Source organism: Acartia tonsa, chromosome 4, assembly GCF_053477335.1.
Source record: "Acartia tonsa isolate MP-2025a chromosome 4, ASM5347733v1, whole genome shotgun sequence".
NCBI classification, from domain to species: Eukaryota; Metazoa; Arthropoda; class Copepoda; order Calanoida; family Acartiidae; genus Acartia; species Acartia tonsa.
In genome coordinates, this window is record NC_137263.1 from 516,574 (window position 1) to 543,787 (window position 27,214).

At 31.9% G+C, this 27,214-nt stretch overlaps 2 protein-coding genes across 2 annotated transcripts; both read right to left on the reverse strand.

The window, feature by feature from the left end:
- Positions 1 to 4,275: 4,275 nt before the first annotated feature.
- On the reverse strand, positions 4,276 to 6,327 carry LOC145318125 (uncharacterized). Its single transcript, XM_080159473.1, has 5 exons — positions 6,210 to 6,327; positions 5,774 to 5,825; positions 5,390 to 5,426; positions 4,823 to 4,964; positions 4,276 to 4,452 (listed from the first exon to the last, which is right to left on the reverse strand). Exons 2-5 carry the CDS (start codon positions 5,817 to 5,819, stop codon positions 4,276 to 4,278), a joined length of 402 nt encoding a protein of 133 aa, XP_080015599.1. The 5' UTR covers positions 5,820 to 5,825; positions 6,210 to 6,327.
- A 1,868-nt stretch (positions 6,328 to 8,195) lies between these two features.
- On the reverse strand, positions 8,196 to 10,910 carry LOC145318126 (uncharacterized). The gene is made up of 6 exons (XM_080159475.1): positions 10,897 to 10,910; positions 10,566 to 10,635; positions 9,792 to 9,928; positions 9,464 to 9,596; positions 8,628 to 8,690; positions 8,196 to 8,324 (listed from the first exon to the last, which is right to left on the reverse strand). Exons 1-6 carry the CDS (start codon positions 10,908 to 10,910, stop codon positions 8,196 to 8,198), a joined length of 546 nt encoding a protein of 181 aa, XP_080015601.1.
- Between the last annotated feature and the right edge of the window lie 16,304 nt (positions 10,911 to 27,214).

Below are 27,214 nucleotides of genomic sequence, written 5' to 3' on the forward strand. Positions count from 1 at the left end.
TACACCAGATTATCATGTACTCTAATAAAGTTAAACTGGTAGATAAATAACAATCCTCCCATTAACCTCCTTTTCCCCATCCCTTCCCCTCCCACTAGATAATACATGATGTTCTTATTAGCAACCTAAATTGACAAAAAAATTCTCCTTTCATAATATCCAATATCCGCGTATAATATATTCTGTATCCATTGCTATAGCAGATAAAATTTTTAAATTTCTGTCTTAAATTAGAAAATTATCAGGGATTTAAAGGGATAAGACAATGGTTGATAAATTTATATATATAACCCCAGTTAGGATAAACAAAATTACCTCTTCTGTAAACTAACATCATTGGTTGAAAATATTGGAACAACCAATCAAAATTTAACAAGAGTGCCCTAAATTTTGAGTCAACGAATAAGATAATATTTTAATAAACTTTGGGTACCAGTGTAATTTACAGTGGAATTATACCAGGGATATGACAATAGAAGAAAATTACCAACCTGTACAACAATTTATCGGCCATTGTCTTATCCCTTTATATCCCTGAACTATACCAGGAATATTATGGGATAAGACAATGGTAGATGAAATATTACAAACCTGTACAACTTCTTTTTCTTCGGGGACAACCTCAATGGAGGTTTGTGCCCCCTTGGTGAACATTTCCTTGGAGGGTGGTGGGGGGTCCTCCACAGATGTTTGGGATTCCACAGTCGATAGGGCTTTCTTCTCTTCAACATTGGTCTAAATAATAATCAATTATTTGTCTGTCTGTCTATCTTTCTATCTATTTATCTATCTGTCTATCTTTCTATCTAACTATCTATCTATCTACAGATGTTTGGGATTCCACGGTCGATAGGGCTTTCTTTTCTTCAACATTGGTCTAAATAATGATTAGTTATTTGTTTGTCTATCTATCTTTCTATCTATCTATGTATTACAGATGTCTATGATTCCACGGTCGATAGGGCTTTCTTCTCTTCAACATTGGTCTAAATAATTATTAGTTATATGTATGTCTATCTGTCTATCTATCTATCCTTTACAGATGTCTATAGGGCTTTCTATACATTGCATTGGTCTAAATAAAAAGTTGAAAAAGAATATACTTGGATATTGGGGAAAAATTTAGGTTTAATCGTTCTTCTGGTAGGAGGGGAGTTGGTGGAGGTAAAGTGGGTGCATGGGGGGATTGTTATTTAAGCCAGCTACAACTTTCACTTTATTAGAGTACATGATAATCTGGTGTAAGATATCCAAGTAATATGAATCCATTCTTGATATATAATTAGTTATTTGTAAGTTTCTATGTGTTTGTCCATCCATATGTCTGTCTGTCTGTCTGTATATCTATCTATCTATCTATCTACCTGAGTTTCATTGCTGGCAACGTCTTTCTTTTGCTCTGGCAGAGTTTGTTCTTCCCTGGTTTCCACAATTTGGATAATCTGACTATCTATCTATCTATCTATCTATCTATCTATCTATCTATCAATCAATCTATCTATCTATCTATCTATCTATATATATACAGGGTGTCCCACGTAAACTGTTTTTTTTTAAATGCTTATTACTCCCTTAATATTTGAGCTATCTTAGTAAAATAAAAAGTATTTGGCAGCCTACTACTGACCATTTTATAGGGTAATGATGAAAAATCCACAAAATAAACAGGAAAAAATCTACGAGGTATTACATAAGAGGTTCATTTTATTGAATTTAGACTAACCCACAAGAAAATATTTGCTTTGTGAACTTTAAGATTAGTTTGGGTCCAAACTGTGGGTCGCTCAGACTTTCTAAGCACAAAAATAGAACAATCTTGACATGGCATACTAGAAATTCTCAATATTCAAGAATCTGAAGTGTAATATAAGTGAACAATATGTAAAAATAGGCATAATATTGATCTTCTTTGTTAATTTTTCATGTGAGCTCGCTTTAAATGCACACAAGAACCTGAAATATACCAGTTTTTTTTAATTAGACTACAATGCCAGTTCTTATAATGTCTGGTGTAAGTCTTTGTGATCCACTGTTTGACCACCAGCTGCTTCAAAAGTTAACTAAGGCATATTTTTCTTGTGGATTAGTCTTATATTCACTAAAATCAGCCTATTATGTATTACCTTGTAGATTTTTCCTGTTAACTTTGCGGATTTGTCATCACAATATCATTAAATGGTCAGTAGTTTGCTGCCAAATACTTTTTATTTTACGAATATCTATCTAACTAGCTATCTATCTATCTATACCTATCTATCCATCTATCTATACCTATCTATCCCTCTATCTATCTACCTGTGTTTCATTGCTGGCAACGTCTTTCTGTTGCTCTGGCAGAGTTTGTTGCTCCCTAGTTTCAACCATCTGAATTATCTATTTATGTATCTATCTAGCTACATATCTATCTATCTACCTGTGTTTCATTGCTGGCAACGTCCTTCTGTTGCTCTAGCAGAGTCTGTTGCTCCCTAGTTTCGACCATCTGAATAATCTGACTATCTATCTATCTATTTATCTATTTACCTATCTATCGTATCTATATATCTATCTATATCTACCTGTGTTTCATTGCTGGCAACGTCTTTCTGTTGCTCTGGCAGAGTTTGTTGTTCCCTAGTTTCCACCATCTGTATTATCTGACTGCTAGTGTCTGTTGTATCACATTCAGCCTGTGAAAATAAAAACACGTTAGTTTGTTGCATAAGATATTGGTAACGGATTGATAGGATCTAGGATCTAGGGATCTAAAGAGATAAGACAATGGCTGATAAATTGATGTATATCTCTAATGATAATACACAAAATTACCCCTTCTGTGCAATTGCAATTAGTGGTTGTAACGTTTAAACACTCAACTTGATGAACGTAACAAATCAAAATACGGCGTTATCCTCTAGAGATGAATCTAATCGGTTTTTCAGCAATATATTACAGATTAATTTTTTTACATATATTATTTAATGCATAAATATAAATTACATAATTTTATCTATTTACATTGACAATATTAGGGTAACTGTACAACAGGGACTTAAATGGATTAGACAACGGAAGATAAATTGATATACATCTCCAATGATGATAAACAAAATTATCCCTTCTGTAGATCACTATAAGTGGTTGAACCATTTGGTCCCTCAACTTAATAAAAATTTATTAAAAGTCCTCAAAGGCTAACACTTTGGGGACTAGTGTTTAATATACAGTCCAATGTCCCCTCCACCCTGGACTTTAAAGTCAATATTGACTATCCTTTGTCCTAATCTTAATTCATTATTCTTTAACATATATACATAACATATATAGTATAGATGTATAAACAGATAACTTCCTCCCCCCTCCCCTTTTACAAGGGCCTTTTCGTCTGCTAGCAATTTCTTTTCTGGTTTAATATTCTCGACACTATTGGTTGATTTTTAAGGAAACACTTGAGAGTGGACATACAGTAGTTATTTAACCCCTTCTCCCTCTAGTGTTTGTCTCTAATGTATATACAATTTGAATAAAAATTTAATGTAATAGCTATTTACAGGCAACGTTGTTAAGATAGCTTACTGGTTGCGATACTTCCACAATGGTTTTCCGCAGAGGTAACACTGTTTTTTCCTACATATATTTGAAATATTTTTCACTTTGAAATACACGTATTTTTTTTAAACAAACATATAGAGAGACAGACAAACATAAAAAAAGTATAATTAATACTACAAATATTTAATTTATTGATGGTACCTGCCAAAACAACTTATTACTTACCTGTTCAGCTTTTGAATGAGTCTCAATGATCAATGTCTGCACAGCCATGGTTGCCAAGTAAAATCTTTGTAAGGCCATGGTTGCCATATTTACATGTTCAGCTTTAGTCTCAATGACCAATGTCTTTACAGCCATGGTTGCCAAATACAATGCCTACTAAAAAATGTCTGCACAACCATAGCTGCCAAATTTACCTGTTCAGCTTTAGACTGAGTGTCAATGACCAATGTCTGCACGGCCATGGTTACCAAATACAATGCTTACTAAAATAATGCCTGCACAGCCATGGTTGCTAAATACAATGCCTACTAAAATAATGCCTGCACGGCCATGGTTGCCAAATTTACCTGTTCAGCTTTAGACTGAGTCTTGATGACCAATGTCTGCACGGCCATGGTTGCCAAATACAATGCCTACTAAAATCGTGTTTGCACGATCATAGCTGCCAAATTTACCTGTTCAGCTTTAGACTGAAATGACCAATGTCTGTTCAGCCATGGTTGCTAAATAGAATGCCTACTACATTAATGCGTGCACTGCCATGGTTGCCAAATTTACCTGTTCAGCTTTAGACTGTGTCTCAATGACCAATGTCTGTACGGCCATGGTTGCCAGCTCTGGTTTTATTTCCTCAAAACTTGTCATCATTGATTTTTCATCCATGGATTTAATTGCTTCCAACACAGACACCTTGCCCTAGAATAGGGTAGAAGTTATATCAAACTTACATGTTAGAATTGTTTTATTGATTTCAAACTTGATGATTCTTGTCTCAGTTACGTACAATTTTGAAAGCATTGCAATTCTATAATTATTACCTTTGTATATTTGTTCTTTTTTAACATTCTGATTTATTAGAGCATTTTTAAAATCCATTTTTGTGTGATATATCTCCTTAACTTTAGGAATTTTAATTCCCAGAACCTTCCTATAAGAAGCTTTACTATGAAAGATCATATCAGTTCAGCAGTTAACAATATTCTTTGCTATAAACAAACAGAAACAGACAGATAAATATCATATTACTATAATACTTGAATTTTCAGAGAAGCTTGAATTTCTTTACCTGTGGGGTAGTTGTTGTCAGCCGTTCTTGACTTTCTGAGAAAGCTCTGACCAAAGCTTTTTGTAGAGCATTCTTATCCGTGATTTTAGCTGCTCCCACCCCACCATGCAGTTTCAGATATTTTGCACATCCCTTGTTTAACCTAAACACAAAAATACACTACAGTTATAATAAATAAAGTTAGCACCAGCCACATTGAATATACGCCAAGAGGTTTTGTTGACATTTTTCTAGAATTGTTGGCCTGATGACCAATCCCTTATCCTTGACTCTTGTTGTTTTAATATATCTTGCCCTATTGTGTAGTTTCAGATATTTTTAAGTCATGTAATTAAGCTTAAAGGGACTGTGCACAAAAACAATTCTCATCTGATTATCAAACCTTAACATCATCTGTTAAATGTTAAGGTTTGATTATCAGATGAGTAATTTATTCTCGCAGAAACCCTTTAATACTAATTGATATTACAAAATGTTGTTTTATAATTTTGCCCCACTGTGCACAACTATGAAAAACAATCTTGTAGAGTATCTTCTCTTCACTCAGACAAAAAAGGACGAACTTACCTATGCATAGCCGCGTCAAAGGGTGTCAATAGTTGACCTCTAACAGTCCTCATTATGATAGAGAGATAGATAAATAGATAGAAAGATAGATACATACATACATACCTATGCATTGCAGCGTCAAAGGGAGTCAATAGTTGACCTCTAACATTCCTCATTATCACAGATAGATAGTTAGATACATAGATATATAAATAGATAGATAGATAGACATATAGATAGATACATACATACCTATGCATAGCCGCGTCAAAGGGAGTGAATAGTTGACCTCTAACATTCCTCATTATGTTAGAGAGATAGATAAATAGATAGATGGAAAGTTAAATAAACATATAGGTAGATACCTGTGCATAGCTGCATCGAAGGGTGTCAATAGTTGACCTCTAACATTCCTCATTATGGGGTTGATAAAAGCTCCTTGGTCCATTAACACCTAAATAGCAAAGAAGGTCAATATAATCCTTCTGTTGGGGGAGGGGGGGGGGGTGGCAACCCCCCTGGAGTATGGTTTCTGTCAGTCTTTACTATTTACTATGCCTCTATAATGGATATAGGATATACATAAAAATATTGACAGAGGAAAATTTGTTGTTGATTTAGCTTCCAAATAAGAATCGCAATTATTGGTCAGTTCCTTAATCCAGTAGAAGGGAAGAGGATGGGTTAAAGGGGGTAATTGTTTGAGTATCTTTATTTTATCAAGCTGCGAGTATCATTTTATCATTTTTTGCGAGCATCATTTTGTTACATGAGTACATTGAGTACATGAAAATAGGTTCAACATCATAGTAATAATTTATCTATCTATCTGTACTACCTTACAAATTTCAATCTTATCATAGAGGGCTGCTAGGTGGAGCAAAGCTTTTCCATCATTGTTCACTGCGTTTACAGCGTCAGGGTTCTGCACCAGCAACCAACAGATCAGCTCCTTGTTACCTAGGATAGATAGATAGGTAGATAGATAAATAGCGTCCGGGTTCTGGACCAGCAACCAACAGATCAGCTCCTTGTTACCTATGATATATAGATAGATAGATTAAATAAGTACCCAAAGTTTTAAAAGTTTAAACTTTGGGTGCTAGTTCACAGCGTCAGGGTTCTGCACCAGCAACCAACAGATCAAGATAGATAGATAGATAGAAACACAGATAGATAGAAATACAGATATACAGACAGGCAAGTACCCCAAATTAACAAATTACAATGATAGACCAAGTTTTAAAACTTTTATTACTAGTATGCCTTGGGTACTTTAATTACCTGAATGAATAGCTTCATGTATGGGGAAGTCCCCTTTGAAATTCCTAATCCACAAGTCAGCGCCGTTCTTGTGTAGACACTTGACACTGGTTAATACGCCCTTGGCTGCGGCACAATGCGAGGGAGTACGTCCTGTATAGCATGGCAATGGCGTATTATATCTAATCTTAACAAGCTTAAAGGGATTATGAATCAAAATTCATTTCTCAATTTTTTATAGATTTAATAGTTATGAAATAAAATATTGTTACAATAATTAGTATGAAACAAATGATATTTATCTAGTGTAAGTATAGTTGTATTTTTTATCAGTGGCTATGCCCCTAAGACAATTGAGGTAGGGCTAAAGGGGTGTAAGTCAACCCTCAACTTTCATTTCAGTACTTAAAAGAAACTGTAAAAAATAGTTTTTTTTATCAGGGGCAATTTCTCAGGAGGGGGTTTGGTCCACTCTCCCCCCAAAACCTTCATTGTAAAGGAGAACTTCAATGGTTGATTGGTAAGTAAGAACGTACTCTACAGACAGACATCCTGTTATATTTATATAATGACTTTTATACACTACATAAAAATATACAAAAATACGCCATTTTGCCTTTGATGTCTTTTTTGTTAACATCAGCCCCCTTCAGTATTAAAACTTCTGTACACTTGTTATGACCTTTCCAAATATTTACAGTGTTCAATCAAGTAATAGAATGAGTGTTTGTATGTTAAATAGAAACAAAAACCTTGGGGACTTGCTTAAAGTGTTTGTGAATGGTTTAGCAGGTTTTGAAAAGTTTGGGGACTTATTATGATTGACAGAACTCAGTGACTGACCCTCCTTTTTTTTAAATGGATTGAAATTAAGGAAATATGATTTTCTTTTCCTATTCTTGATCCATATAGGAGCTAAACTCTAGGGCCCATACATTTTGTGCCTTAACCCTGCTAGATTTCCTTGTACCAAATATTCTTTAACCTATCCTGACCTTAAGTTAAAACAAACACACACAAAATATTTTTTATTTTCAATTTTTTTCAAAATAAGGGGGGACGTGTTGCCTGGCACTTCTACATAATCCCTATAAAAGCAAATGACTGAATCACTGTTCCTAGAGCAGCTGAATAGAAGAGGGCTGTACATCCATTTGTATCAGTTGAGTCAACAAGAATGTTTTCCTGCCAAGTTTTTTTTTTTTAATTTCAATTCCATAAATTGGTAAGATAGTGTTTACAAGAAGTTGGTTATTATCTTATGAAAGGTTTAAGGCTATTTTTTTCAAAGCATTGGCTCTTAAGGATATAAAACTGTACATTATGATGGGAGGAAAACATAGGGGAGGGGGTAGTAAAAACCTCTCCCATTTGGAATTGGGTTAATAAGAATAAATTTACCTATGAGTCAGCAAGAAAATACAGCAATGTATATCTACTAAATTAAGAAAACTTTCCTGTTCTAAGAGAATATTTAGTGTGCGGGAGTGTCCTCTGGAGGCAGCACAGTGCAGGGCGGTCAATCCATCATAATCATATGTGTTGACATCTGCACCAGCAGCTAGAAGCACCTGAATATTAATATGTGTTTATTGAGAGGATGGGAGTGTCCTTTGGAGGTAGCACAGTGCAGGACGGTCAACCCATCATAATCATATGTGTTCACATCTGCACCAGCAGCTAGCAGCACCTGCTCAATAAATGTTTAGAATAAATTAAATTCAACCCCAAAAATGCCAAAAAAAGTTCGAACCTTTAACAATGAGAAACATAAATATCACACAATAAAGTAAGTCATCAGAGATTAAATTCAAAATAAACAAGCCTTGGGTTGAGGTGGGTCAATAGGTTTTAAAACTTAACAAAGTTAGTCATTAAGAATACAGCAAATCATAAAATTGCAATTACTATTGTTTATTTACTATTTTTGAATATTCAATGTCCATAGTCCATAAATACTAATTATTAAAGTCGATAAAAATTATCTATTTACCTGGATGGCTGGCACAGAGCCAGAGGAACCAGCCCACAGCAGAGGATTTCTTCCATCACGATCCTGAATATAAAAAAAATTTGCAATCCAGCCTTACATAGCATTGGAGACTATACCTAGTTAATTATCTTTTTTGGGTGAATTCTCCTTTGATTTAAGTAATAATCTAGAGAAGCCATAGCATCATCCACTTGTGATAGGATGTGATACTCTAATACCCAAGAATATTAGGTCAAGTAACATCCAACAGATAACCTACCCTTTGATTACATGACCCATGTCTGTAAGTCCTAGTTGTGCATTGTAATTGATTGTGTCTAAGTGTTACATGCCAGACATAGCAGCATCACCATTTTTAACAGTTTTAATATAAATATAATGGTGTGGACCAGGCTTAAACCCGACACCTTCCTGTCCAATACTATTATGCCGCAGTTGAGCCAGCTTTACATAGTATTAGAGTCTGTATGTAAATTTCTTGTCAAACATTTTAATTGGTATTATATCAACCAGTATAAAATATTAATGCCATTCTAAGATTTTTATATTGTTAAAAGATAGTTCCTAATAGCACATAAATAGCTAACAAATTAGCCATAATAGGTACATGTATACTGTTTTTGTGAAGAGATCAAAATAATTGGTAGAAAACTTGGACACTGCTAGTGTGTAACATCTAACTAAGAGTTTATAGATTATAAAAGTCAACATATGAGAGAACATGATTTTTATATAATTTTTGGGGACCAGTATAGTTTAATGTCCACATCCTCCCTATCATCTAAATAACAAGTGTGACTTATAGAGAAGCTTCACAATTTAAAACAATAACTCACCAATGCTTTAATATCTGCACCAAACTCAATAAGTTTCTGTAGGCATTGCAGGAAGGCTGCCTGCTTTTTAGACTCATGCGCACACATTTGGACTGCATAGTGCAGCGGGTATGCCCCATGACAATCTGGTATACTGAAAAAGAATAATTATAAAAGCTGCCTGCTTTTTAGACTCATCAGCACACATTTGGACTGCATAGTGTAGCAGGTATGCCCCATGACAATCTGGTATACTGAAAAAAAATAATTATGAACACTGCCCTTTTTTTTATTTCAATATCTGCGGAAAGCTGCCTATAATACGATTTGGTAAATAACTACTATATACCTCAAATCAGCGCCGCTATTATACAACAGGATTAGAATGTCCAACTCTCCACAAACAACGGCCCAATGTAGAACAGAATGTTTCTCGATGTCGACACAATTCACGTCGGCTCCACGTTCTATCAGGAATTGTACCACCTAAACAATGAATATATTATTATTACTTGGATGTTGCACCAGATTTACCCCATCCCCTCTCCTCTACTGAATGAACCACCTGACCAATAACTGAAATCAATATAAGCAACCTTTATTGACAACCAATTTCCGCATGTCAATACATCCAGGTATACTATATTTCATAAAGTGATACTCGCAGCTGACTAAAATAGTGATACCCCACACTCAATCAAGATTTACACCACCTAAACAATGGATATATTATTACTTAGATGTTACACCAGATTTGCATGGGCTCTAATAAAGTGTTGCTTGCAGCTGGCTAAAATGACGTTACCCCTTTCCACCTCCTTTTACCCCATCCTCTATCCTCATACTAGACGAATGAACAGACCAATAAATGAAATCCATATTAGCAACCTTAATTGAAAACAAATTTCCTCTGTCAATTTATCCACTTATACAATATCTATTCTTTTCATTGTTTTCAGGGATCTTAAGGGATAAGACAATGTATGATAGATTGACGTACTGTTGATTGGTTGAAAAGTTTGGACACTCCTAATTTGAACAACCAATCAAGATTTAGTTTAAATAACAAAAGTTTTCTGTTTGTATAATAGAAATATAAAATATATCAAGTTGAAAGCCTTACCTCTAAGTTTCCAGAAATAACCGCTAGGTGGAGTGGTGTATATCCTTCATCATCCTTCTTGTCAAGTATTCTAGATAGATAGATAGACAGATAGATAGATAGATTAGATAGATAGAGAAAAAAACATGACCTGAATCATTGTTAAATTTAATGATTCATTGAAATTTCCAATGAATGAATATTTATTCAGAAAGTCCAATGAAATTTTACATACAATATTTAAGTTTTTGTTTTTTCATCTTAAATGTTAAAGAAAATGTTATGTTTCATTTTATTTACTCCATACAATTATTGATCATTTAGGTATACCTATTTTCTAAATAGAAATAACTCTCCCACCCCCATTATATTTTAAAACCGACAGGGGGGATGGGGTTTTCATTGCTCAAAAGGTTACATTGTATAAAATCGCCTTATCTACTTACCCTGGATTAAAGGTATAAGTCAATGGGCAATAAATTGATATATTGTACATACCCAATAATGATACACAAAATTGCCCATTCTGTATATTACAATTAGTGGTTAAAGTGTTTGGACACTCAACATATTGAACCAATCAATCCTAACGAATAAGAAAAAGTTATTATAAAAATTTGGGGACTAATAAACACACGAATGGCTCCTCCCTCCCTGGCCTTATCCACTTACCCTGGATGAAAATCCAAGATTCTTGAGATGCAGTCTAAATTAATGGGGCTCGACCGTCCATTTTGTGGGGCTATTGACCTCCTTCCAACTAAATTTTAAAAATTATAGCAACATGCCATTTAAGGGATCTTCTGACCATAAATATTATTACTATTTTTATCTTCACGAAACAACCAGTAATCCTTGCTTTACAATAATCTCTCAGTAATAAATATTACTATTACAAGTTAATATTTTATTATTACCTCCACAGCAAGTAGTAAATCTCCCACTAGAATGATCTCTGTGTAAGTAATAAATTTTACCATTACTTGTTGATATTACTATTATTACCTTTACAACAAGTAGTAATCATTCTACTACAATGATCCTTAAGTAATAATTATTGCTATTACTTGCTAATATTACTATTATTACCTTCACAACAAGTAGTTATCCTTCCACTATAATGTCCTTTGAGTAATAATTATTGCTATTACCAGTTAATATTACTATTATAACCTTCACAACAAGTAGTAATCCTTCCACTACAACGATCTCTGAGTGATAATTATTACTATTACTAGTTTTAATATTACTATTATTACCTTCTTTACAATTAGTAATTCTTCTACTACAATGATCTTTGAGTAATAATTATTACTATTACTTGCTTATATCACTATTATTACCTTCACAACAAGTAGTTATCCTTCCACTATAATGTCCTTTGAGTAATAATTATTGCTATTACTACACTAGTTAATATTACTATTATAACCTTCACAACAAGTAGTAATCCTTCCACTACAATGATCTCTGAGTAATAATTATTACTATTACTAGTTTTAATATTACTATTATTACCTTCTTTACCATTAGTAATTCTTACACTACAATGATCTCTTAGTAATAATTATTATTACTACTAGTTAATAATAATATTGATACTTCACAACAAGTAGTAATTATTCTACTACAATGATCTCTGAGTAATAATTATTACTATTACTAGTTAATATTACTATTATAACCTTCACAGCATGTAGTAATCCTTCCACTACAATGATCTCTGAGTAATAATTATTGATATTACTAGTTAATATTACTTTTATTACCTTCACAGCAAGTAGTAATCCTACCACTACAATGATCTCTGGGTAATAATTATTACTATTACTTGCCAATATTACTATTATTACCTTCACAGCAAGTAGTAATCCTTCCACTACAATGATCTCTAAGCAAGTCAATTGGATCTGTCCTCATATCAAGCTGAAAATAAAAAAAAAGTTTTAAATAGTTTGTCTATAGCTGGATAATATCTATTTATTGCTAACTAATATGGTCTTATTTTAATTTTTTTATTATTTGTGGAAATTTGTTTGTAATACAATGATAAAATAACAGTATGGACATCCTGTTACTTAGATATAATTCAAATTTCATTACACGAAACCAAAGTTTTGAGCAGATTATTGAGAAACCATTGTTACAAAACTTTGGGGACTATAGCAATAAGCATACCAATTTCCCCTCAACTCCAGAGAATCATTTCTTTAGTCTTGTTATTTAGACAATTGTCCTTTAAAAGTGAAGCTCTTCAAAATGACCCAAATAGTTATTAAATAATATTGTATGCAAGAATTTATATAATAATAATAATAATAATTTATTTTGAATATCAACAAAAAATACAATATTGCATTGTTTAATAGCCACACTGGCTATGCGGAATTGGTCAATAACACTTGGTTCTTTCTACAATTTACTATTTACATTTATATAAAAATGATAGTTATATGTATTTATTTAGTATAATTGTATCCACAATGCTGTATCTATTGAAATCCTACAGGGGTGTCGTAGGTGTGAATGAAATCACACCCAATCACTATTGTGATTTTAGTCTATTAAGACCGACAAGCTGCTGCGTTAGTTCACACGTTATACTGTCCTTATCCTGAGCCAGGCATATCATACCTGGTCCAAGCATCAAAGAGTACAACGTGTCCAAGGACCACGTTGTCAACCCTGGGAGCGTGGGGGGTGGGCACAACGGGGGGACGTGAGATTTGTCTAAAAGAGTGCAATTTCGATTAAGTAATCAAAATAATTAAGTAGTGGTGTAATGAAATAAAGTTATCATAGTGTTCCACGATGTTAAGTTAATTTTAACAAATAATAAGTAATAAGCAAAAAATAATAAGTAAGTGGTAATATATGAGTAAGGTATGTATTTGAAGAAAACGTTAATATCTGCTAAGTTGGGATTGAGTTTTATGCTGCGATTTAATTGAATATTAAATATTAAACATTAAATTTTAAATTTAAATATTGATGGCTTGATTTACTTTGGTTTGACTTGTTTCGTTTATATGCATAGAGCGTTCCTTGTTAGGTTTTGAAGAATTAATTCCAACAAAAATTCTTGCAAAAATTCTTCTGAATTATGTGCTCTTTATTTCCAGGGAAGGGAAGTGAAAAAAATAATGAAAAAATGAAAAGAAAGAGTACTTATTTATTTACATCTACAAGGGCAATCTGAATTTAATCTTTCATTTCCCTGAATCTCTGGGAGCACATGAGCTTCCTCCCCTATATTTCCCTGTGTAATCAAAGTGAATTTCATCATAATTGATAATAAAAGGGTTCAATGGGGGGTATATTTAAGAATGGAAAGATAAATGGTAAGTGTTGAGCTGTCCATGATGAGCAAGTGCATGGGCGATGTTAAGAGAAAAGGGGGACATGTATAAGGGGAGTGGGGAGTCAACCACTGTCAGGTATCCTTGGGGAGGGGACCCTATTCGGGCAAGGACGCTTCTTAAGAAACTGAGTGGAAAAACGAGTGTTTCCGCTCAATTGCTCACTGACCTTCATATAGTCAACAAGTCAAGTTCAAGTTAAATCCCACGCTTCTACGATTTTCATTCTCTACTCGCCATGTCTGGCCCGGTGATAGTAATAATCTCCGAGTATTGCTCAACGCTGCTTGTGAGATCTTGGTAGTGGCCCCACAACCTGACCCTGAGCCAGCAGTAGTCGACGATCAACCCATCAACTTTCCTCCCAATCCTTTGCCGTTTGCCGACCCCCAGCCTGCTTTGTTTCCGGATTTAATGCCGAACTGGTATTACCACAGACGACTCCTACAAAAGTATTTCCGGGAAATCTGTAGGTTGGTTTTTCGAGCCGGATTTCAATTCGTAATAAATGATGAGGCGCTCAAGTTGTTTCTGGAGGGGATAGAGCACTTTCAGTTCTTGCAGGAGGCTCTCCCCTCCTCTGATCGGACCCGAGAGGAGAACAACAAGTCGATTTCTGAGCTCAAGGCCCGGTGCAATGGCTACAAGGAGAGCGACCTGATGGCGCTCACCGTGTACGACATTGCACTGGACCTTAGCTGACCATCGAACTAAGCAACGACGACCTTGCCAATGGCGCCAACAACGTCAGCGAGTGGTCCCTTGAGTCGGATTCACACTCTGGTAAGGAGGGGGCCGACGGAGCTGCCCTTGGCGTTGACCACAAAAATGGCAATGGGCCTTCCCATGGTGATGAATCCTCCCACGACGCGACGTTCACTGAGAGTTCCGACTCTGAGATTGGTGGCCGACCTGATCAGAGCGTCAAAATATTGGATTAATAATCAGTATTCTCGCTTATTTATGTCACAGCTCTTACGATAATAATAATGTATTAATGAACAATCGCCTGCTACTTAATATCCTGCCAGTAATTAATAGTAAGCTTCGTTAATTTATTGTTAATTATAATAATAATAATAATGCTGCTATGACATAAATAAATAATACTACAGTCATTCCTAAACGAATTGTTTATTCATGGATAGATAGAAATTGCACTGTTACTCTATAACTTAATTGTGTCCATCTTTGTCTTGCGTATGACTAGCTTGTGAGGATCGTTAATATGTTAGCAACAAATAAAGGAAAAGTTTTTTATTAAATTCATTTTTGTCTTGTATGGATTTTATATTAGTTGGTAAATTATTCCATAAGCATGGAAATTTATTTAATGGTAAGGACTTTAAGTAGGATTTGTCAGTAAATTGCACATGAAAATCGTTATCGTTCCTTAGTTCTCTTTCTCTAATGTTTCTATTCAACTTCCAGGTATCTTATACAAAAACATGAACTTAGTGGTATTGAATAATATTAGTTTTTTAAAAGGAAGTAGTCTTAGTTCAACAAATAGGTCTTTCCAGAGTGCTCTATTTTCAGTCCTGCAAATAATCCTTATTGCCTTTTTTATGAAGATTCAAATTATCGGCTTTATATAAATGTTAGCAACGCCTATAAATAGAGGTGCACAATAGTCCAGGAGGCTTGAAAGGTATGCATTATAAATTAAGATATTGTATAGTATTTAAATCACCTTATTCTCAGTATAAAATAAAATAAAATAAAATAAAAAAAAAATCTTTTATTGGAATAAATTTAAATAAATAAATTGTAAAACCCATTACAATCCACTGAAATTAATATTTTGTTAAATTATCTTTATAACCAATTTAAATAAAATTTAACAATACCTAGCGGAAATAGTTTAAACTAAAATAATAATGTATTTCATCTAAAACAGCTGTTAAAGTCTATAAACACCAAAAAAAAGCTTACTTTAAAATTAGGGCCTCACTGTCTGGTCGTGTGTGTCTGTCGACAAAGGTAGGGAGGGGACAATGATCTGTAAATTAAATTGGTACCCAAAAAGTAATTAAATTTTTATTGGATGGTTCTTTAAATTGCAGTGTCCTATCGTTTGACCAATTATTCGTTCCAAAAAGGGGTAATTTTGTTTATCATCATTCAGGATACCCCTCTAACTCTCAAACCAGATGGCCATGTTAGGGAAACTTTAAATATTATTATTTTGAAGTGAGATGGTTTTAGGCTATTTTATCTCCTACCACCCTCCTCTAAAGAGCATGCATTCATCTCAATATTTTTTATTCACGTTCCCATAAATAACATATTTCCATACCAACTGGTGAGTCACTCACTCCATAACTCTGGAGAACATGACAAACAAATAATATTTGGGTATATTAATGGGTATTAAGTCCCTAATAGTATTTCTCCAGTCCAAAAAATATCAATATATACAATTTTGTAAACTATCTTATACAGTTCTAAAAAATTATAAAATTTTAATTTAAACACAATTATTATAAAAAAAAAAATTAAGGATAGAAATTGATTTTAATTACATTAAAATCAAAATAAGGTAATTGTGTTGCAATTAAAAAAAAAAAAATAAATCATCCCCTAGCGGCAAATATACTTACTACATAAATAAATATTATCTTTTTGAATACAATTTTCTCAAAATATACGATTTACATTACATTTGACAATCAATAATACAAAGTAGAACGATGTCTGTCTGTCTGTTTGTTTGTAGCGAAGGATCTCATTCTCGCTAACTGCTGAACCGATCGGGTTCTCCTTTACAGGGTAGCTTTTCGTCTATAATACAAAGTAGAACAATGTCCGTCTGTCTTTTTGTTTGTTTGTTTGTACCGAAAGATCTCACTAACTGCTCAACCGATCGGGTTCTCCTTGAAAGTGAAGCTTCTCATAGGTCCCAGGAAGGTTTATAACTATTTTCGGGGAGGGTTCCACCACCCTCCTAAGAGAAATCGCCCATAGAAAAAATTAATCCCCGCAATTTTTTTTAAAAACTGAAATTAAAAAAGGGGTTGATGATGAGACCCCCCCCAAATTTTTTTTTTACTTTTACCTCCTCCTCAAGTGCCACTAGAGGCCTGTAGGGGGGCGAAGCCGCTAGTAATTTGTAAAGTAAGGCCAAAAACAAATAATAGAGTTGCTATTTTATTTTGGAAGGAATCTTAAGGAATAAGACAATAAATAAACCCGTCCCAATGATGTAAACCATATTATATCAAAATTATTAAATTCAATAAATTTTTAAGTATGAAATTGTGTTCACAAACTTTGGGTACAAGTGTACTTTACAGTCTAATGTCCCCTCCCTCTTTATTATTTAGGCAGGCAAACAAACATGGAAGGTTATCAAGGGGTAAAATATGGAAGATTTTTAGGGCCAAGTTACTTGAAAGAGGAGGGGGTGGGGGTGTAATTTTTCTTTTCAAATAAGGGTCCAGAAGAATGGGTATTTTCTAATTTTATTATTAAATAATATTAGGCTGCTAACATTTATTGGTCAGTACTTACATCCAGTGTAAAGGGAGGAGCGGGTCGGGTGGAATGGTTATTTAAACCAACTACACGTTTCACTTTATTAGAGTACACAATATTCTCAGGTGTAAGATTTATATAATAATAAGTCTATTTCTCAGAATTCTGTTAGGATACAAGCTTGTAATGGTTTTGATCTATATTTATGCTTATCCCATCTTAATCTTGATTAACAATCGGTGATCTTTCAGTATGTTGATTATTGTAAATGAGAGGCCTTGGCAATAAAATATTTCTTGAAAATGATCAGACTGTTTATTTTAATGATGATAAAAAATTGACAAATTGAAAGTATATAAAAAAATTCTTAAAATTAGTTTCTTTTCAAATATCATTTTATAAAAAAAACATAGCTTCAATAAAATATTTTTTAGAACTTGAATTAGAATACAAAAATTTTATTTAAAAAGTCCAAAAATCTTTTTGTTTGTTAATTACAAAATATAAAATAATCTGTATAGACATCTAGCGGGAAAAGTATTAACTGAAAACCTCAACATTATGTTGAAATTTAACATAAGTAAATATTTCTTCAGGGATCTAAAGGGATAAGACAATAGTCGATAAATCGATATACAGACCTAATGATAATACTCAGAATTATACCTACAATCAGTGGTTGAAATGTATGGACACCTAACTTAATGAACCAACAAGTTAAAATTCATTAAAAGTCCCCAAAGTATTATAATACAGTTTTCTTCTTTGTAATTTCAACGACTTTGGGGACTTTTATAAATTTTGATTAGTTGCTAATTAAGTTGAGTGTTCAAACGTTTCAACCACTAATTTTAATCTACAAAAGGGCTAATTTTATGTTTCATAATTGGGGAAATGTACATCAATTTATCGACCAATGTCTTATCCCTAAGAAAGCTCTATCAAGCTAATATTAAGGTTATTTTGTCGGAATAGATTGTTCTATTCGGGGTAGCTTTATACATGTTTTTGGTTGGTTTTAAGATATTTTGTTTAAGCGAAGCAATTATAGTCATAGAAAAATTTTTAGGAATTTTTTTTATCATTAAGATGGCATTTTATTGGATATCTCAATTATAATTTACTAGCAGCAATGCCCCAAGCATTTTTAGAGATATGAAAGGGCACACTTTTTTATAATTTAAAAAACTCTAAAACCCTTCCAGGACCTATACGAAGCTTCATTGTAAAGGAGGACAGTATTGATTTTGCAGTTATCGATATCCTTTGCTACAGACAAAAAAGCTTCATATTTCTTTATATGTTTCCAAATCCACAAATTATAAATATAAAGTAAGTAACCTACATAGTAGCTGAGTTCTGTTATTTGGGGTCACACTTCTTTCCCCCCCTCCCTAATTTTCTACTTTAAAATTAGAAAAAATAAAAATGGGTTGTAACCTTGCATTATATTAATGGGGGTGAAAAAAAAACTAGGGTGGGGGGAATTTAAGAGGCACAGATACTACATAACTAAGACGTTTATTTATCTCATGTTATAATGATAAAAATGTTTAATGTTTTGTTGATAATAACTGCTAAAATTCATACACGGTATACAATGATTGGAGTGAGAGAGGGGGGCGGGTAATCGTAAAGTGTTAAGAATATTGCCTGCATTTTGGGGAGGATGGCAAATTTTTAAAGAGCCACAGCTACAATATAACTATGTATGTCAATGTTTACATTATAACGGATTTTGTGTTTAAATTATGTCTTTATGTGTTACGTGAAATGAAACTTAATAACATAAATATTAATTTGAGGTTAGTAATAATGCTACATATATTATGGCACCGGTCAAAGGGTCAAACTATCAGGTTGTTGCTTTTTCACACTAATTTATTAATTTAAATAAAAAATGTAATAAGTTGTTCTTCTTTGTATTACATTTAATATAATTATCACTTATCATGATACATGTTATTTCTAAATTTTATAAGAAATAATAACATTTATTGATAATGTTTCTTATTGCATATTTTAGTCAATAATCTAATTTTAAAACAATTTGTATTGACATCTAGCGGTTAAAAATTCAACCATTTTTTGTAGTTTTTAGTTAAAAATGGGTTGTATTGTATTTTTTGAAAGGGTGAAAAGTTAAGGGAGAGATTTTTAAGAGGTACAGGTACTATATAAATATACTAGCAGCTTTGCCCCTAGCCTCTAGGGGCTTTGCCCCAAGAGGTTTAATAAAACCAATTTTTCGTATTTTTGATTTAAAATAAAAATTTTAAAAAAAATTTTTTTGGGGGGGGGAATTTTTTTTTTTTTGGGGGGGGGAGTAGTCGACCCCACTATTTTGATTTCAGTTAAAAAAAAAAAAAATTTTTGGGAGGGTATTTTTTATTTTTTTGGGGGGTTTAAGGTGTTCCACCCCCCAAGAAAATAGTTATAAACCTTCCCGGGACCTATGAGAAGCTACCCTGAAAAGGAGAACCCGATCGGTTCAGCGGTTAGCGAGATCCTTCGCTACAAACAAACAGACAAACAAACAAACAGACAGACATCGTTCTACTTTGTATTATAGATGGACATCAATTATGTTTTGAAGGATTTAAAAAACATTGGAGCTTTGCTATTAAAATGGTATTTTTATTGATAATATCTGTTATATATGTTTAATGTTTATAGCCAGGGATAATATAATGGCCTATAAATTGATGTACATCTCCATTGATGAAACACTAAATTACCCATTTTGTTGATTACAATTAGTGGTTAAAATGTTTTAACCAAGCAATCAAAATTCATAAGAAAGTTCCCAAAGTTATTAAACCAACAAATAAGAAAAAGTTATTAAAAATGTTTGGGGACTATTGTAATAAACAGCCCTATGGTTAAAAAAAGTCGATTGTACCCAAAGAAAGCAATGCAATATCAAGTTAAATTTAACATTAAAAATAATTTATAAAAATGTAATCATATAAATGTTATGAACTAGAATTGTATTTGATGCATTAATATTTTAGGCAAAATGTTTGAACTGAAGAGATTTATTTCAAGATTATGTCTTTCTTGACTAGCGTATAGTACACCTAATCATTCTCAAGTGGATATAATTCCTCAAATATTTAGAAGACAAATTAATGACCTATGCAAAAAATTGGATAACAGTAAAAATTTATTATTTAATATATAAATGTAACAAGTAATTGTGGTTCAACTTAAAAATTTATTTTTTATAATTATTACTTAATTTGACACATGTTTTTTTTTATAATTGTTTCTAAAACAAAACAATTTTTTCAAAATTAATCTTAGTTGCATATTTTTCTCGTTTATACATTTTTAAAATAATACCGAGATAATAATAGCGAGAAAAAATGTAACTAAATAGTAAACAGTAAATTTGCATTTACATGTGTTTATAGCCAGGGGCAAGACAATGGCCTATAAATTGATGTACATCCCCAAATTAATTGTACACTAAATTTACCCTACTGTAGATTACAATTAGTGGTTATAACATTTGAACCATACAATCAAAATCCAATAAAGTCCCCAAAGTTGTTAAGCCAACAAATAAGAAAAAGTTATTGTGAAACTTTTGGGACCAGTGTATATAACAGCTGGTGTAGATTGCTCCCCCCTTGATTAAAGACAAACGAATTTACCAATAGTACTCACGGCAAGTTAAAGTTTTAGAATATCATTTCTGATTTATAATAAGTTTATAGATATAATCATGAAATTCATGATATTAATCCTTCAAAGACAGCGCGAAAACGTGGTTTGATACTAGGGTAGCTACCAACTAAGAAAGAATAATTTGATATTTAATAAAAAAAAGTGTAAGAATTTCTGTTTTATATTACATATTTTATTATAACTATTTTTTATTCTTAACACACATTTATCATTTTTAAATACAAAATATAATATCAAAAATTATTCTTAATTGGATATTTTTGTCGTTTATACAATCTTAAAATAATATATGATGACACCTAGCGGGAGTAAGTTTAATCAAATACTTTATTATAACATATTTATAAAATTTACTTTTACATGTGAGTGTTTTTGTTGCTGGTTAAAATAACAAGGTTCATTAAAACAGGGATATTAAGGGATAAGACAATGGACGATAAATTGGTATACATCCCCAATGAGGAAAAACAAGATTAACTCTTCTGTACATTGTAATTATTATTTAAAGGGTTTGGACATTACTACTTTAAAACTTACTTAATTTTCTTGACCTACATAATGAGATAATGTTGTTATAAAACTTTGAGTACTGGTGTAATAGACAGTCTAATGTCCCCTTCCTCCATATAATCATAATCATAGGATATGATGAAAAAAAACTGTATTTATAATAGTGAAAAATATTCAATATTTATATAACTGATAAGATTCTCCGTTAGTGTATAGCTTTTATAACATTTTAATTTAACCCCTTTACTGAGAAATATAGTTTGGTTTAGAAGTCAAGCACTCCATGTTTATGGAAATTATGACTCACAAATAATTGTTTAATAAAACCAAATGTTATTGCATGCCAAGAATTCTGGATTACCTGTTGATTGTCAATTTGAATCTATATAGGTAAAAATACTTGAAATTTCTTTCGTCAAATATTATTTTCATAAAAAAAACATAAATTTCTTATGAATATTTTAAAAATTTAAATTAAACACCAAAATGTTATCTAAAAATCCCAAAAAACGTTTTTCTTTGTTAATTACAAAAAATAAAATAATCTGCATTGAAATCTAGCGTTAAACAAATTAACTAAAAACCTCAACAGACTATTAACACGAAACATATGTTCATTACTCCCTTCTTAAACAACAAGGTCAATCATATTCAAAGAAAGCCAGGGATCTAAAGGGATAAGACAATTGTTGATAAATTGATTTACAGACCCAATGATGATACACAGAATTACACCTCCTGTAAATTAAAATTATTGGTTGAAACGTATGGACATAAAAATTAATGGATCAACCAGTCGAAATTTATTAATAGTCCCCAAAGTTGTTAAGTCAATGAATAAGAAAACGTTCTTTTAAAACTTTGGGTACTAGTGTAATAAACATCCCAATGTCCCCTCCTTATTTGTTGCTTAACGACTTTGGGGACTTTTATGAATTTTGATTGGTTGCTTATCATGTTGAATGTTCAAACGTTTCAACAATTAATTCTAATCTACAGAAGAGCTAATTTTGTATTTAATAATTGGGGATGTAGATCAATTTATCGACCAATGTCTTATCCCTTTAGATCGCTGAAAGAAAGCACATCTATGTCAAGATTATTGTGCACAAGAAAATATTATAATCAATATGTTATCCTAAAAAGTAGTGAGGTTATTTTGTCGGAATAGATTTTAATTTTCAGGGAAGCTTTAAGCATGTCTATGCAGGGGCGTCCAAGCTTTTTATTTTGGGGGGGGGGTAAAAATTTTTTAAGGGGGGGGTAAATACCCCCTCCTAAATGGGTGGGGGTAAATTTTAAATGTGGGGGGTAAAATGAAAAAAAATTTGGGGGTGCCGTAGGCACCCCCAACATCGTTTGGGGGGGAGGGGGTAATCGCCCCATTACCCCCCCCCCCCTTGGACGTCTATGTGTCTATGGTTGGTTTTAGGCTATATAAAAATACTCAAAATCATTAAGAATATTGAAAACATTTTTGGGAAGGGTGAACAAATTTTATGGGAGATATTTTTGAGATACAGCTACTATTTAACCAAGAAGTATGCAATAATTAGATTTTATTAAATTTTCCCAAATAATTTTTATCTACATTCCATTTTCCCATTAGATGATTTTAAGAGTTGGTTTCCAGATTCAGTCTATTACCTTTTAATTGATCTTGTTGACTTTACCTTTCTGTTAGGGGATAATAATAATCCTACAAATATTGATCAAGACGGGTTACAAATGCTGCAACTCGATTCTAATGACTTTTCAACAATTTATTAAATTATGTATATAAAAAATATCGTTTTTATGTGTTTCTGCTTAAAATCACATATTTATAATTAATACTTATCTTTAAAAAAATGTTTTAATTTGTTTCCAAAACTAAATTCTTTATTCAAAACAATTCTCAAATGTACATTTTTGTCAATTAAACAATTTCAAATCAACATGCTATTCCACCTAGCGGAATAAATTCAACCATTTTTTGCCGTTTTTTATTTAAAAAAATGGCTGTATTGTATATTTTGGAAGGGTGAAAATTAAAGGGGAGATTTTTAAGAGGCTCAGCTACTATATAACTATGGTCAACTTGTATGTTTTTAAGGATTTCTCAAATTTATAAATATTTCAGCTATTTACCAACTAAAACGGTATTTTTTATTGATTTGTTAATACTATCATAATCTACTAAAACTCATAAATACGGCATACACAGGGAGGGAAGGGGGGGGGTCATTGGAATAGTTTTGTGTGTCAATTTATCAGCCATTATCTTATCCCTATAGATCTCTGGTAAAAGGCAATGTGTTTCATCAATTACTATATCAATACTAGGTTGTTTTACTAGCGGGTACTCTTGACCTAATAATGAGGTCCATATTAGCAGCCCAAATTGACAACAAACTTTCCCCTGTAAATTCAATATTGAATAATTAATATCCTCAAGGTAGTACGATTTAAATCAAATGGGATTTAATCCTACATAATTAGTAATGACATATGCGACAGAATAAAAATTATGGTTGATCATAAATTCATTTTGACTTATTCAAATTATAATAAAAAGTAATGAACAGTCTGTTTCCAGCCTAAATTTACTAATAAACATGAACTGTCTCATTTTTAAATGATCAAAACTTTTTTTTAAAATACACTACAAATCCATAAAATTTTTATAAAATTGTATTTCTGTCAACTATATATTTTAAAATTAAAATATATGACACCTAGCGGGGATAAAATAACTAAATACTAAACTGCACAGCCTTCATAAATTTCTTTTACATGTGTTTATAGCCAGGGATAAGACAATGGCCTGTAAATTGATGTACATCTCCATTGATGAAACACTAAATTACCCATTTTGTTGATTATAATTAGTGCTTAAAACATTTGAACCAAACAATCAAAATTTGATAAAAGTCCCTAAAGTTGTTAAACCAACGAATAAGTTTGTATAAAACTTTAGGTACTAGTGTAATAAACAGCATTATGTCCACTCCTTCTCTGGTTGAAATAACAAGGTAGATTATATCCATAGAGAACAAAGCAATATCAAGTTAATTTTGCTTTTAAAACAATTTATAAAATTTAAGTAATCAAAAAATATAAAACAAAACTGTATTTATGATAGAAAAAAAAATATATTATTCAAAATGAGGCATCAATATTTGAAGTAAAATGTTTGATTTGAAGAGTTTTTTCTAGTTTAATTCTTTACATGAATCGAGTGTAGTTCACTTAAGCATATTATTAGAGGATTTAAATCCTTCAAATATTAAGATCGGATGTATCGAATCATGTGGACTACTGTTAAGGATAAAATTAAAATTTAAATATTATTATAAAAAATGTAGTAAGTACTTCTACTTAAAATTACATTTATTATAATAATTACTTATTTTGACAAATGTTCTTTATAATTGTTTCTAAAACAAAATTTGTATTCCAAATTAAAATTAATTTCATATTTTTGTTGTTAAACAATTTTAAATTAATATATAATGACACCTAATAGGAATAAATTCAACTAAATACTAAACAATGCAGATTTAATAAAATTTCTTCTACATGTGAGAGTATTTGTAACTGTTTAAAACAAAAAGTGTCATTATAATAGGGAAAGAACAATAAACGATAAATTGATATAAATCCCCAATGAGGATAAACAAGATTAACCCTTTTGTACATTGTAATTATTGGTTGAAACGTTTGGACATTACTACTTTTAAAATAACAAATGAAAATGCAGTAAAAGTACCCAAGTTTTAGACATACAGAACATGAAATATCGTTGTTATAAAACTATGGGTATTGGTGTAATAAACAGTCCAATGTCCCCTCCCTCCCTATTATTAAAAATATTTAATATTTATATAAAAATCTGTCTGTATGTTTGTACAAAAGAATCTCATATTGAAGATACATTGTCCTGCAAACTTTAAATTTTTGTCTATCGGGCGCTTATTCGCAAAATTATGTGACGTTCAAAAAGTCTGTTAAATTTTATTTATAACAATTAACAAAACATTTTTTCTCTTACTTACAGTTCAATCTAAAAAATAAACACAATATATATGTTATATCATAATATTTGAAAAATTTTTCAAACGCAAAAACTTAGTAAACATAGTTCATATTTGTGTTGTTTAGAAATTCAAAACAATCTGCAATGACATCTAGCGGAAATAAATTTTACTAGAATGTATTCAGTAAAATAGACAACATATGTAGAACTTCAATTAATTTATCCTTACTTAGTGGGAAAATATTGTGGTGGTGTTTTGATGTCTAAAAGGTGGGAGGGGGGGGGGGGGGGAGTGGGAGGTAAATAACCCCACAAAATATTTTACCCCAAAATTACGAGTGTCTAAAAGAAGGCACCCTTACATAAAGTCATTTATGAGGGGAGAAGGGGAAAGGGATGCTGTGAAACACTCATTTAATTTGAAAAAAAGGGTTGCAGGAATAGTTTGAAATATTCATACTTTACAAAGAATGCAAAGATGTTGGTGCTTCAATACTTGCGTTGGAAGATAAATGGTAACTATTAATGTAAATAAGGTCTTTGACCTGACATAAATTCGCGAAACAAATGACAACTCTACTGGGAATAAACAACGACTAGTAAACGTATGTTAGAATCATTATTATTATATTATGAAAATAAAATTTAGGAAGGTCTATAATAAATATTAATCATTTTATCAAAACAATGTTACAATACTATTTTTAAATAATTCTACTTATACAAAGAAATAAATTCTTAAAATATATGCATGATTGACTGAGCTAAAAAATTTAAAATTAATTATCAGATATAGAAACATAGCGACATTAAACTTAACTAAAACTTACGCTCCCCCATACAACAGATGCATAGACGCTAGTGCAACATACAGAGAAAAATAACAACATAAAATGGGGGCCGACCACATATTTTTTTTTTTTTAACATTATCTTAAAAAATCTAAAATACGAAAAATTGGGTTGTTCAAACCTCTTTGACCAAAGCCCCTAGAGGCTAGGGGAGAAGCCGCTAGTCCAAATATATATAGAATCAAGGTTTTTTTGTCTATAGCTTAAGAGTTTGATAACTAATGAGCCTATTGAGTCCTCCAATTCAGAGGAGCTTTATATAGGTCTTATTTAGGCTGTTTTTCTGTCCTTCCCTTAAAATTACTCTAGATGCTAAGGGCATTGCCACTATTTATTAGTACTGTAAAGAGGAATATTATCCTGCAAAATTTAAATTAGTAGGGTAGGTTAAAAGCCATACAAAAAGGCTGGCAATGATCACTACATACAAATTTATTTGTTTATAATAAGAACGTACAAAGTATTTACTTTCGTTGTTTAATTTTACAAATAAACAAAAATTATTAAATCCAAGTATTAAATTTTTGTTTTAAGAACAAAGATTTATACATAAATTATAAAGTCATAATATAAACATTAAAAAGTAAAACTTTGATGTAAGAAATAGACATCTAGCGACAAAAAAAAACTAAAACTTACCGGTACAGAATCGGGCATAGAGCCAGGCTGATTAATAGGTGATGAATAGGGTGGATCTAATTCATAATAAAATACTTAATCATTTTATAAAAGTGCCAGGATGTCTCTGCAGAGAGAAGAGAC